The sequence below is a fragment of the Lygodium microphyllum genome, chromosome 23, assembly GCF_053477565.2.
Source record: "Lygodium microphyllum isolate KBCC chromosome 23, Lygodium_microphyllum_v1.1.10, whole genome shotgun sequence".
Classification (NCBI taxonomy): domain Eukaryota; kingdom Viridiplantae; phylum Streptophyta; class Polypodiopsida; order Schizaeales; family Lygodiaceae; genus Lygodium; species Lygodium microphyllum.
Window position 1 is genome coordinate 28,389,603 of NC_141157.1, and position 14,978 is coordinate 28,404,580.

The window sequence follows — 14,978 nt, forward strand, 5'->3', positions numbered from 1 at the left end:
CACATGGCATGACAATGGTACACTACCAATTTCATTTCCTTTAACTCTGTATGGATGGTTTTATCATCTAATTGAGCTATAATTCATACAGGTGGCAAAGTATGGAGATAGAGAACCACATGTTCAACCTTTGTGGTAGAGCAGAGGTAGAGTATTGTATCCATCAATGTATAATATATTATGATATCCAAGTTAAATACCAATGTCTATTCAGAGTTGTAGAGCTACTATTCTTTAAGATAAGAGCCCTCCATAGCCATGTCCACCTAGATAGAGGGTGGTTATTACCAACTATTTCACTACCACACAATCAAGTACAAGCTCATCCATCACTGTTGATAGACAATGAGTAAGGCTAAATTATAAAGGAGCTTCACCTTCAACTTCAGGGGTATCTCCTACTCTGGCACTCAGTAGAGCGAAGACCTATGTCCACTTGGGAGGAGACCCAAACACCCTTATCATAGATAGATTAGAGCTATCATTGAGCACCATAAGAGGCTGATGATGAGGCACCTTAGCCACACATAGCAACATTTCCACCTCATAGAGATACTTCGCTAATAAAAAGAGCATCTCTACCTTTTTTGTCACATGATAAAAGAGCATCTCTACGTTTCCACTTGACGGAGATACTTCAACAATAAAAAGAGTATCTCTAGATTTCCACTAGAGGGAGATACTTTACTGATAAAAAGAGCATCCCTACAATTTTTTCTTTCTTTTCTTCAATAGTATCATTACATTTTTATCAAAAATATGTTCTCACATAGGATTTTTTTTCCTTCTCCTCTTTATACCACAAGCATATTCTTACATAGAATATCACCTAACATCTAGTCTCATAGGCATGTTGTTTGCCTTATTTAGATGAGAGGTGCACTTCATTGTATGTATCAATATGGTCTCATAGGCCACACTGGCCTCTTAAAGACATTAATATACTCTCTCTCTCTCAACACTAGTTCATGTAAATTACTAAGGCTAGTGCCTAGGGGAGAGGGTTAGACTTAAGTTCCTTCCTAGCCGCAATATATACCCACGTACCTTTTCAATGCTCTCTCTAAATTGTAGTTCACATTAATTATTGAGGGTAGTGCCTAGGGGAGAAGGATAGGGTTAAGGTCCTTCCTAGCTACAAGATATATCCAAATATATTTTTAATGGTCAAATTAGCACCATTCATGCCAACTCAAGAGCCCACGCCCATAGGAGAAATACCTATGCCTACAAGTTGGTAACTTGGAAGGGAAGGAAATGTTCTTGAAGGATTCAATGGGTCAAAATTTGCATGCATGTTTTGTTAAGCTAGAGGAAAAGCTAGCAATGAAGATGGATACAGTAGTAAGAAGATTGAAGGTGGTCAAGGTGATGACAACAACAATGCAAGAGGAGGTGTAGAAGAAATTGAAACAAGGAAGAAGGCAAACAAACAAGCTATGACAAACACTATGTTTTCATAGCTAATAAAGCTACATTACACGAAGTTGGCTAAGACAGATTGAAAATTGGTAATTGATTGAGGTGACAAAGCAACATAGGATCTAAAAAGCCTGAAGTACTAAGTTGTTGTATGTCACTATATTCTGTAACTAGGAGTTGGGCTCTTTTAATTTGTGCCATTGGCACCCCAAAGTCAATTGTAACTGAAAACTTCATGTGAGGTGTTTTATCCTATGCATCTTTGAGGCATATTTCTTTGTTTTTTCTCTCTCCTCATGTGACTGAAACCTACGTGTGAGGTGTTTTATCCAATGCATCTTTGAGGCATCTTAAAGAACGTTAATAAAACATTTTTTTCTTTGTTTTCTCTCTCCTCCTCTTGCAAGCCTAGGTTACGTTTCCCCACTCTTGGTACACATGTTTAATGGGGCTTTATGTGGGGGATTCCTAGATGTTTGGATAGATGACACCATCACACCACTATTTAAAAATGGAGACCCCATGATCCTAGCAAGACTACTAAACCATAATGATCAATCACTATCTAACCAAGATCTATGCATCAATCCTTGAGCATGAGCTAAGCAATTGGTCAAACATGTATAGAGTTACATGACAAACTACTTTTAAGGGAGGATACGCAACATTAATCGTATACTCACACCAACGCTATCACAGAGGAGGGACACGCACATGGTTCGAGGATATATTGTTGGTTTTCAATTATTTCTATAAAACCTTTCGAGAACATCCCATGAGACAAGATTATGAGTAGGCTACAAAACATCAAAGTGTCAAAATATTTGTAATGGGGGATTTATGTTCTATATGAGTCAAGGATGAGTAGACTACGTGCACCAAGAGAGGAACCCACTATCACCAACTTTATTAGGTTTTCATATCAATGTGGTAGCAACTATATAGACAGATTGGGACACTCAAGTGCAAAGCTTATCGAGGTGATGATGCCCATCCTATTGTATGAAAAATGGTATTGTGCTTATATTTGACTCCCCTCAAGGACTATACTAGCATTTGGATGTACTTTAGACCTTCCATATGGACAAAGACCTCTTAGTGAATCTAGGAAAGACAAAGGTTATGGTGTTCAACACCACACCAACTTGGTTGACCAAATCAAGGTACCAACTCATTTTTTGTAGAAACGCTATTAAGCTTGTGAGATCTAATGTATATTTAGGCATGACCTTCAAGAGACCACAATTCTCCTTGTAGGGGGTGGCAAAAGCCAGGGCTAGCATGAGGCTTTGAAACCAGGGGCCCTTGAGAGACAATGTTCACATGTACAATTTTGATAGCAATGCACCAAATTATGGATTTTTGAATTGGCCACACTCACACTTCAATATGAAGCAAAGATTTAAGGGCCTAACTTCTATCATATGAGAAGAATGCCACTTTCAGGACAAGATGAACCAAAGAGAGATTGCTAGAGAACAACAACCCATGCAAAGACCATTTATGTCGATGCTAGCTGATAATATCGAAATTAAGCCATCAATACCCCATAAGGCCATCAAAGCACAACTAAGCTCCACACCTATAGTTAAAGGGGGCTCTCTTCAAGGTCGTGATATTCCTTCAAAGATTGTGGGAACTCCCATGTTGCTTATTAGCTCTCAGTTCCTCTAGACAATTAATAGCAAAGGGAGAAACATATGGTTAGATGCACTTGGCTAAGCATACAAGGAATAAGGATAGATACACTCCTAGCTTTTTATTGCTGCTTGGACCATCCTATGCATGGATTCCACCACTAATGATTGCAAATGGAGATTGTAAGAGTAGGCATTGAGAGACTTCGATTAGGCCTCTTCTAGTAGTTGAGCACAAATATAACATTATACCAACCACATCTTGCACCTTTCTCGAGATGGGATTTTCACACTCCCATCACACACAGAAACACCCCTCTCTGTATGTGCCATACCATCTTGATACCCTACATGCTTTTTGCACAAAATTAACAACTCTAAGGGTGGGGATGTTTAAAATTATGATCTTTGACACCTCAACTAAATGCTATGGCATCACCACCAGAATTCATTTACCAAGATGATAAGAGTGGAGCAAGCATCATCATGTGTTTACCTTGGGTTAACTTCGAAAGGAGAGCCTCTCATGTCCAAACAAGTCAGCCTCCACCCATCATCCCAACAACTATTTTAAGCTAGTTTTCAAAGCCTTACCTTCTGCATTCCCAATTTTTTTGTGACAATTATTCGCCTCTGTTTCCCTTTTCATTGCATTCCATGGTCTTTCACATAGAGGGGTGAGGGTTAAACCTAAGCTCTTGCCCTAATAGTGAGATTGACCCAAATACTTTCTCAACAGTCTTGGCATCACCACAAAAACCAAATACTTAGCTCTACATTTTTGGCATCATCGCAAAAATCAAATCAAGAGCTAAGTCATGGTCAAAATACCTATATCAACAAGTTTGCATCCTATAAACAAAAAATGTGATATTAGAAGTCTTATTCGCCAAACTAATTACACAATTTGTAAAGCTAGAGAGAAAGTTGGCAATCGAGATGACTACAATTAACACGAAGATTGAAGATAAAGTTGAGGACATCACAACAAAAGTACAATTTCAAGTAGATGTAGGAGGCCTTCTTAATGGGTGGCACACAAAAAGACGAGAAGCTAGACGACAAAGACAACAAGATGTTCAAAGGCGTATAAGCTAGGGACCAAGCTAAGGCCAATTCAAGAAGAAAAAGGGATTCCTTTTCATGACACCATGAAAAATCACCAAGCAAGTAAAGAATCAAACAACTTTGAAGGTCGAAAGCATGTAAGATAAAATCAAATGATTAAAGCAAAAATAAATCACAAATTAAAAAAGCAAGCAATTACATTTCATCCAATTAAGTTGGGCATTAGAAGATCTCCACTAATTGTTTATTTACACTATGTAGCTCATATCCGATCAAATACTAGTATTTGTTGAATTGGATGCTCAAGAGAAAAGGACCAACATTACTCAAGGCATAACCAAGTGAAATCACCAAGATCAAGGAAAGAATCAACTTATCTACTTGGGAGTGTGCAAGATAAAGTCAAAAAATTAAAGCAAATCAAATGTTTCAAGGAAAGCGAAATATAAATTATCACATATGAACTTACATCAAGACAACTCAAAGCAAAAATAAGTGAAATCGCCAAGGTGAAGGCAAATGAGGGTAAATAGACAATTTGCAAAGGTGGCAAAGCCAAAATAGAGGAGTTCTACTAAAAAGCCTATGGATTGAGTTACTACTAGGTCATTAAGTATATAGCAGCCTTTATAGCTTTAGCACTTGGTTTCCTATTGTGCTAACATATCTAAGTAGCTTTAATTTTGTTCCAAAGGCACTCAAGAGTACAATGCAGCTAAAATGTTGATATGTGCCTTTTTGTTCTTTATACCTTTGAGGTGTCTAAAAGAACATGATACCGTGCAGGCATGCACATGCTCGCACACATGCACACCCACACACACACACACACTCTCTCTCTCTCTCTCTCTCTCTCTCTCTCTCTCTCTCTCTCTCTATATATATATATATATATATATATATATATATATATATATATATATATATATATATATATATATATATATATACAGAGAGAGAGAGAGATGTACAACCATACACACAACTAGCAACGAGAAAAATCATTGACATCAATGGTGGCATGTACTACACAACTTCCAAATAAAGAAGCTACACTTTCTTATTGTTGAAATTGGTAAGACCAATTTCTAGCTCAATCATTTTGATTCTAAAGGCACCTTAGACAAAGGCTTCAAAGACATCATGATCTCATAGAAACAATTCAAACTCAATGGGATGACATACATCAAAATGTAAGCCTTGGAAAGCCAAAAAGTGATCAACACCAAAAAACTCCTAATGATGAACCTAATGGATCATCTATGCAAGATGTCCCAAGAATATGAGACTTGTAGGTTCTCCCAACCAATCTTTACTAAACAAACAACACAAATCTAAAAGGAAAGGGAGATGGCTGAGACAAAATAGGGAAGGAATGGAGAAGCCAAACCTACTAGGACCTATTGGTAAAGTCCTGAGTATATGAGACCCTTGTAGGTTCTCCCAAGCAATCAATGCTAACTGAACGACACAAGTGTTAAAAGAAGGGGAAATGGTAGACAAAATAGGTAAGGAATGGAAAAGCCAAAAGGCAGACACAATAGTCTAGATATCATGAGCCAAGTAATGAATAAGCCCATGCAACTCCATGTGCTTTCACAATGAAGACAAAAGAACAGTGCTGATGACACTACGAATGTAAGAGTAAATTAATTTGCCAATAATCAAGGCACACTTAAAGGAGAAGCCCCTATAACATGAAGAATCTAAGAGCAAATGAACTTGCAAATTACACTAAATAGCGTACCTATCTTACAATAGCGTATAACAAATCGGCATCATTCTCACACAAATAGAACATCTCAAAGTGCATAACATAATTACAACTCCTAGAGCCTTACTTTTGAAAAAGTTGCCTTATGAATGCAATACAAGAGATTGCTAGGATAACCAGCACTTCCTGCGAATAAATTTTTTGGCAAAAAAACATCCTGCTACATGTAAAGTGTGAAGAGGCTATGGCATGTTTCTGTTTTTCTCAGTTTCTCATGGTGTGTTCTTTTGAAACTGGGAAAAGGGAACAATAATGTAGAAACTCTTTAAAATATCAGATCATTCAAAATCATCGTGCTTCAAAAGCACTGGTTCATCTTTAGTATACAGCAGCCCACAATGGTTAAGTTGAAGTTATTGAACTGGCATCTAATCTACTTCTGGAGGATCAAAAGTACCAAAGATAATCCATGGATCTAGCCATAAGCTCATTAGAACGGAGCCTGCATATTCTCCAGCTGCACAACCTGTCAATGCAAGAGAAAACAAACAACTTACTCAGTTCAAAGAAAGTGAAGCAAGTATCATAAGCTTAGCAAACCAAGTACATCTAACTTAATACCAATCCACTGTCCAGCTGATGGTGAAATGAGTATAGCTCCCAGGCCTGCTCCGACCGATGCCATTCCCAGAGATGCTCCACATTTGAGTGTGTTCCCAACAAGTCTCCGCCATAGGACCACTATCTCTTCTCTTACCACATCATCCTGGCATTTACCACTTGTATTCATGACCAATTTTCTTCTTCTGTGATATATATTACGAAAACATCTGAAAATGTCCAAAACAAGTTGCACTAGCCAACTTGCAGCCACTGCCAGAGCATGACCTGTAAAATGGAAAGCACCTTAGCTATGAGTAAAACATTAAAGCCCCTTGGACCTTCCTGTTGGAAAAAGGGACACAAGGATTTGAACCTCTGAATGTGGTTTTTGTAACACCCACAAAAAGCTCCAATCTAGAAAGGTGTCTCCGCGCTTTTCTTTCAGCGGACTGAGGAAGATCTGTAAATACATCCAACCTTTTACTCTTAACTTGTTGAGCACAGCAACATGTTTTTCAATTATCCCATGCACCAAACTCTTAACTCTCAATACATCAAGAAATAGCAAGCATATAAGGAAATAACCTACATACATTATCAGATTAATTACATAATCAGTTTGATTACAAGGCTAGACATCCAAGCTCATCTTTTTTTTGTCTTTGACAAGCAAAATACTACTCTCTTTTGGATACATAGGTTCTCGACAATTTTGAAATTCCTCACAAATGGCCCTGCAAAAGAACCTTACCATTTTGAAATCGCTCAGAATTTGGTCCCAAGCAAGAACCTCAGTAGACAAAGGACATGAAATTTTAACCTAGTGAAAGCTACTGTTGCTGAATTACATTTATTCTGTAAGAATGGTACATTGTCAGTTGTGGACACACTTAGCAAGCTCCACACAGTTGGAGTATGAACACCTACTGCAGAGATGCTCATGCACTAGCCACGCCATCGTCCTCGGGCTCCTTGGAGCACCTCCAAGTGCTACGGGGCGCCGACAGATTGGACGAGGGCAGGGACACATCTATCAGATCAGTGCATGGTTCATTGGGGATAGCCAATGTGTTTCCAGCTGTCATGTTGAGAGCTGAGTCAAATTTGTACCCCCTTATGGTTTCTATTGTTGTGTGTGTTTGTGGCTACTTGCTGGCTTAGGATTTCGCTATAGAAACATCTGACAGTGGTATCAGAGTAAAATTTGCGAAAACAGAAGCAAGAAGAAGAATTAGGACGTGGACATATGGCCAAGAGTTTTGGAAACAGGAGGATTCATTCAGGTTTCATAAAAAGGAGATGGTTTCCTATTAAGGTAAAGGTAGAAAATTTACTTGTGAAAGCTCTGTCTAAGATATATTCTGTTTGCAAACCTTCAAAACCTAATAGCACCAACACAAAAATAGATACATAAAGCAACTCTAAATCAGTTTCAAACTTTCTCGAATAGATACCTTTAAGAAGCTTCCAGGACATCCTTTTCGAAGCATGTTTCACCACTATACGCTCCAAAAAGCGCCTTGTAGTAACTATTGTGACCTGAATTTCCAAATAAAACAGACTAAGAACTTTGTATGACCTTTGTTGCTGTAGAATTTTTTATCTTTTTGTAAAAAAGACGAGAGACTTCTATCTTTTCCCTTATGGTACTACAATGTAGAGGTCAAGAAACAAACCATTGCACCATTTTGTAAATAAATGTAATTTTTCATAGGTTTGAACTAGAACAACTCTCTGCAATTACTATAGAAAGGGCATGAATAGATCCTGCATTTAATAAGGTGGTAATAACATACTTCACGCAGGATTGTCCATCCTGTTCCTTTCAAAGCTGCCGTGTAATCAATAGGTTCCTTTGGTGGTGGGCTATCTTCGTCATCTAACTCATCATCTTCCTCTGGTTGCAATAGCAAGACATAACCCTCCAATACCGGTTGAAAATTTATCAAAAATGCTCTCAAAGATGTTGTTACGAGGGCTTTGAATCCAAAAGCTGAGAAGAAGGGCTTGAGATTAACATGATAAGATTTCTCAGGAACCCATGTGGGATTTGTGGTGGCAGTATTTGTTGAATCCCAATCATCTCCCTCTACATCTGAATTAAAATCTGCAGTCTTGTACTCTTGCGAATAAGCTATATGGTCACAATAATCCCTGAAGGAAGTGAGAATGCATGATTAAAACTTGAATAAAGATTGGCATAATTCCAAATGAACAAAGTGCACACATGAGGCCAAACAATGTGATTGTATACATTCCACAGTGCTTACTGCTTGACAGAAACTCAAAAACACGACAAGAGTATGAATCTCTGAGTAAGAGACGAGTACTTTACTCATTCAAGTAACCTTGTATGGAGAACTGGATTATTAGCTGCACAAAAGATTGGCCTAATTCCAAAGAAACACTTAAACAAAATGTGCACACTCTATGGTGAGACACAAATACGCTTGATAAGTGACAAAAATACTACGATATGAGATTCTATGACTCAGAGAATGAGCCACAGAGTGAGAGAGGAGTATTTTACTCATCCAACAAAGCTATAATGGAGAACTGAGTTATTAGCTGCACAAAAGATTGGCGTAATTCCAAACAAGCACGTAAACAAAATGCACACACTGAGCAAACAATGTGATTCCGTGCATTCTACGATGAGACACAAATACACTTGATAATTGACATAAACAGAACGATTTGAAATTCTATGAATCAGTGCAGACGAGTTTTCTTTTGTGGGGCAAGACTTGTCTCCGACTGCGAGCAGCAAAGCTGTACTCAAATGCGAACGATGAGATTACTGTTTCAGCTTAATAACTGAAAGGCATGTGGCCATTGAAATACGGTCCCGTATGCACAATGTACGAACACGGATTTCATCAACAGAAACTAACCTAAACAAGGATCTTAGCAACAGAAGCTAACCTGAAAAACGCATCCGAAGCAATTGCAGCGAAGCCTGCAAGGAGTCCCGCAGACGATGCGGCCTTAGAGGCAACCGAGGCTGCACTGAAAGATGCGAAAGAATGCACCACTGCCGTCGAGTACGCGCTGCTGCCCTTCTTTGCAAGCAATAGTGCCAATCCCGCCATGGCAAACACACTATCCGCGCCCTAAATCTTGGCCCTGGGGTGCAGCTTCGAGTGGGAGAGCAGGCATGTGTATGCCGGCAGGGAGAGGACTCCGAGAAACGGGCAGATCAGTAAAGCCGATCTTGGAGCAGCGGGCGGTTTTGATGCAGAGAGACTTGCCGAGGAACAGCAGCAGACGATCCTGTGTTATGGAGTCTGCCTACACCCGACCCGCACGAAGAGAGCTTGCCAGGTTGCCTGCGTCGCGAAGAAAGAAAAAAGGAACGGAGATGCGGTATAATTACATTTTGGTTTACCTCAACTGTGATTGTGCATTTTATCTGCAAAGATCGAGTAAGGGTCGGTTCACACGCGACGAGTCCGACTCTGCAAAAAGAAGTCACACTAACTAAGCTTCAAAATACAAAAAGTCCACGTATGATTGGTGAGTTGGTCGTAACAAAATTCTAACTCGCCAGCCGCACATGCCCACATGTCGGTTGGCATTAGGATGGGATACTTTTGCCTTCAGGCGCAATGGTCATGGCGGTCGGAAATTTCATCCTACCACACCAACTTCTGGAGCTCTAAGAGTGTGTAGCATTAGCAACACAACCTTGCCCCACAGTAATGTTACGGACATTTGTGAATCCAATCTGATATTAAGCACATTAAAACAACATGGTCGTGGCACAATGGTCTGAGTGGTGCGGTGAGTTATTAGCATGCATAAGTTCAAACCCCACGCCCCACACCCCACATCCCCCAGAGCATAATAAAATATATATTCACAATGGTCTGAGTGGTGCATTGAGTTATTAGCATGTGTAAACCCCAAGCTCCACATCCCCTGGAGCATAATAAAATATGTGTTCACATCCGACACTAAGCATGTTGCTCTACAATTTTCAATGTTATTTGCTATGTTAATCCAAAAACTATCTCTTATTGATAGAAATGTGAGCCTCAGCACCTACTACCAACCATAAATGCACATCCTCTCTCTCTCTCTCTCTCTCTCTCTCTCTCTCTCTCTCTCTCTCTCTCTCTCTCTCTCTCTCTCTCTCTCTCTCTCTCTCTCTCTCTCTCTCTCTCTCTCTCTCTCTCTCTCTCTCTCTAAACTTCCAAGGTGCCCACTTTCAAGAACAATATCTATTTGAGGCTATTTGCCAACAAGGCTAAGGTTGTCAAGCTATATGTTTGAAAAGCTTTTCCTATTAAGAGCTCTGTGTGTGTGCATGTGTGCACGCGCACGTGTGTGCATGTGTGCACGCGCACGTGTGTGCATGCACATGGCAACATAGATGAACGGCACAAGATAGAGCAAACATCAGCTCTTTGAATGAATCATTTAACCTACCAATCACCAACTTGTAAATCACAACATGATCTACCAAAGGAATGTGTAACTCGTGCTAAAAGGCCTAGGAGATTGACAAAGATACCTCAATCTAATGAGAGTATCTAGGTATATAGTGACCAAAGAAGTCCTAGGCTCCTCCAAAAAATGCACTAACCTCAAAGGCCCAAAGGAGGACAATAGCTTGTGGCCATTCCCAAAGCATAGAAATAACACTAGGAGTGTTGTCGAAGCCTTTAAATATGCCCACAAATATGTTGGGGGTAAAGGCGCATATGCATAGCTGCCCATGTATTACTACATTAACAATGCCCCCATTAGCATAGTACAGGCGGTGGGTGCCCTATTGGGATAAAGGGCAGTGCCCATGTCCGCCCATAAGGGCCAGGTTGTACATAGTACATATACCTATATAAAATCACTATTGAGGTACACTCTTCAATACCACAAATCTTGTGTCTCTGTCTCTTCTCTCTCTCAACCTACATCTCTACATAGAAGCTCCATTATTGCAACTAACTCAACAAACTAGTACTGGAGCTTGGTTCGCGCAATCAGGAGCTTGGCATTTCTTCAAGTGCAGAAGCTTGAAGTTGAAGAAGAGTTCACTGTGAAGAGTCTACAGGCAAAGGGCAACAAGGTTTGAAGCTTCTTCTTGAAGCTTGAAGCTTCTTCTTGAAGCTTGAAGCTTCCCTCTTCATTTGAGCTTGTTGCCAGCCATCATTGGCCACTTGGGGACCCTTCCCATCATCTCCAACACTTGGATCAGCATTCCAATCTCTTCAAGGTTGAAGGTGTCATCGGCGTGGGTATGCAGATTTGGTTTTTACCATGCTCAAGACCTACAGCAAAGCTGCTCCTCTTCATTTGGCATCATGGTTGTGCTCTAGACTTTCTATCTAATGCTTAGCATTGAGCATTGAAGTGTAGTATTACACTTGGGGCTGATATACATTCAACTTCAGGTTTGAAATACACAGTATTCAAATCTGTAATAAACAAGGCAACAACTATTTCTTGAGTGGATAATACTTATGATTCACTTATGTGATGACTATTTGATGCCCATTTTTTGTGCTACATGACTTGGAGATGTTATGTCCATGATTAGATATCAATTTGGGGTGATTAGAGTCATCATTTTACTTGGTTTTGACAGAGATTTGGCTACTAGAATAACAAGGCTGAATGACATTTTGACTGAGTATGCATTATGTCTTACTTCTAGACTTGGTCTCGGGCATTCTAAACCAAGTATTCATGCTTATGATTGATGTTACATGCTTGGATTTGATTTCGGAATGCATTTGAGCAGTGATTAAAGCTCATTTTTGGATCAGCTTTACCTACAGGTCTATTGTTGTACATTCAAGACAGTTCCCTACATATTCAGGACAGCATACCTCACTATCAGGAATTTGATATATTTCTATATGCAAGAACATTATGGTGATCCTTTGAGCAGCTTTGCATGATCTTTGGAGCTCAATCTCAGTTAGTGTGAGAGGTTATTTCAGTTCTGAATTTTTAGGGCAGATTTTTCCTGAATTTCAGGACTGCACTCTGTTTTTGTCAGGAAATTGGTATGTTTACTATCATTGAATGCTTTTGAGGCATTTTGAGTAATGAACTAATATATGTTCTTGCTACTACATACTTGGGAATATTCCTAACATACTACTGAGTGGATTTTGGTTGCTTTGCATTAGCTGTCATTTATTGTCATACAGTTATTTGACTGTGAATCATGGCTAGCAACAGTGACAGTCATCTTATGCATATCAAGAAGCTTGAAGGAGCACACAACTTTGCAGTTTGACAAAAGCAATGCTATAATATCTTGTTGCAGAAGAAGCAAGTAAAGCTGATTAAAGTAAAGGGAACAAAACCACTTGATGTAGAGCAGGACGATTGGAATGAGCTAAATGAGCTTGCACGCTCAACCATTGAGCTATCGATATTTGATGCCTTGCTATTTAACATTGAAGGGTTGGATTCTGCTTATAACATTTGGAAGCGAGTGGAAGAATTGTATGCCCAGAAGAGCATTGCAAGCAAAGTCTACTAGCTGAAGAAACTCATGGATTTGCGTATGAAAGAGGGTACTACAATGTCTACTCACCTTAGTGAGTTTAACTCCATTTTCAGCCAGCTTGCTGCTTTGAAGTTCCATATTTATGATGAGTTCAAAGCTATGTTCTTGCTTTGCACTCTACCAAAGAGCTGGGTATCCACGACTACTATGAGCAATTCTAATGCTATGTTTTTGTATGCTGATGTAGAGAGGGCTCTACTCATGGAAGAAATGAATCGGCAGAACAATGCATCCAGTAAGTCTTCCAGTGCTTTGCATACTAGAGGCATATCACAGTAGAAAGGAAAATGTGATAGCAAGGGATACAGGAAATTACATAATAAGGATGTTGAATCCCATCATTGTGGTAAGAAGGGTCACTTCAAACGTGACTGCTATACATGGAAGAAAGAGAAAGGGAAGGGCAAGAAGATGGATGATGGCAAGGAAGAGAAGAAAGAGAGTCAGCCTACTAAGAAGAGCAGTGTAAAGATCGAAGAGGTGAATGTAGTTAGCCATGAGAGTGACAGTGGGAATGATGTGCTCTTCGTCTCTTCATGTTTTAGTACACGTGCTTTGATAGCTAATATAGATGATGACATGCACACTTGGATTTTGCATTCAAGTGCCTCTTTTCATGTCACCCCTCACCACGAGTGGTTTACAAACTATACAGAAGGTCGACATGGTGTTGTCCACCTTGGGGACAATTATGCATGTGACATTACAAGTATCCTTATCTTGAACATCTATATTTAGAGCAATGTTACCACCAATGTCCAATGATCTAGTGGAGTAAAGGTTATCATATCACTAAGTAGAAAGACAAATCTTTTGGATTATAAAGGTCTATTGCCACCATTGTCATAGGGTTCTTGTTAGAGTCCCTATTGAGTTTGGTGAGGAAGAAGGGATCGTACCTGTTATATATCCTCTCTCTTAGCTCGATTTTGACTATCATAAGTACGAGTAGGCTAATCAATATGGCATGCCCTATCAATGAAGAATGGATCTATACTTTGTATTTTGACAGAGTTTCTTGAGGGTTCGCTAAGCATGCGAGTATTGGGATGGTTATTAAAGACCCTTGACAATGTAAAATTGTTATGAAAATGGAAGTATATTTAGGAAACTCTTCTACTAATAATATGATGGAATACAAGGCCTTAATCATGGGGCTGAATATAGCCCAACATAGTGGTATTCACTATTTATTAGTAAAAGGCGACTCGCAACTAGTGATCAACCAATTGAATGGGACCTAAAGTGTGAGGGATCCCATTCTACAGATGTACCATCATGTAGCCTTGGATATGTTGTATATTTTTGAGACAGTGGCTTATCAGCTAATTCCCTGACAATGGAATCTCTTTATGGATTCCCTAGCCAATTATGCTTTTGTTGAAGATGTTTTTTCAGCATGTGGTCCTAAGGGGCTTTTACAATTGCCTTTAGATATTAGCCCATAACAATTATGGAAACTTCTTGCTGTCACGTCCTATTTTGGCCAATGATGGCTAGTTTGGGTTATGAGTTAGATAGCACTTGATCACTTTTCTGTTTTGTCATGGATGCGTAGGATCCTTCAACGTCATATTCATTGGACGTCCCTTGCAATTTATGTAGGGGGTTGGCCAATAATTTTATGCACTTATGTCAGGGCCTAAGCAGCATGTATCCTTGGTCTAGTTTCGTGCTTTAGTAGAGTTATGTGGGGACCAAGGGTTTGTTATAAGCAGTAAGTTGCTGAATGATGTCGTTTTTTATTTTATCTCATTAGGCCAAGAAGTCCATTTCTATTGAATTTAATACCTAATTCTCATTAGACCAAGAGGGCCCTTTGTTCTTGTAGAGAAATGCTTTATCTCATTAGGCCAATAGGACCATTTGGTTGTTTGGTGTAGGTGTGGTTAATGGGTTTTTTTTTTAGTGCTACACTAAATAGATTCAATGGAGCTTGTTGGGAGCCTCTTGCTACGCAGATGCTTCTTGTGGCCAAGTCCAGGTGATATCCTTCCTTTATGAGTTT

At 39.4% G+C, this 14,978-nt stretch overlaps 1 protein-coding gene across 1 annotated transcript; it reads right to left on the bottom strand.

The window, feature by feature from the left end:
• Positions 1 to 6,009: 6,009 nt before the first annotated feature.
• Positions 6,010 to 9,804, bottom strand: LOC148015992 (isopentenyl-diphosphate delta-isomerase). The gene is made up of 6 exons (XM_087664439.1): positions 9,370 to 9,804; positions 8,241 to 8,598; positions 7,899 to 7,983; positions 6,818 to 6,904; positions 6,463 to 6,729; positions 6,010 to 6,367 (listed from the first exon to the last, which is right to left on the bottom strand). Exons 1-6 carry the CDS (start codon positions 9,534 to 9,536, stop codon positions 6,270 to 6,272), a joined length of 1,062 nt encoding a protein of 353 aa, XP_087520565.1. The 5' UTR covers positions 9,537 to 9,804; the 3' UTR covers positions 6,010 to 6,269.
• Between the last annotated feature and the right edge of the window lie 5,174 nt (positions 9,805 to 14,978).

What these genes read in the sequence shown, in the direction of transcription:
- LOC148015992 (XM_087664439.1), bottom strand. Translation starts at nt 9,536, where the DNA reads ATGGCGGGATTGGCACTATTGCTTGCAAAGAAGGGCAGCAGCGCGTAC. An exon ending in TACAAAAACCACATTCAGAG is followed by an intron (nt 6,730 to 6,817) that starts GTTCAAATCCTT and finishes TCCATTTTACAG; the next exon opens with GTCATGCTCTGGCAGTGGCT. An exon ending in ATCAGCTGGACAGTGGATTG is followed by an intron (nt 6,368 to 6,462) that starts GTATTAAGTTAG and finishes TTGCATTGACAG; the next exon opens with GTTGTGCAGCTGGAGAATAT.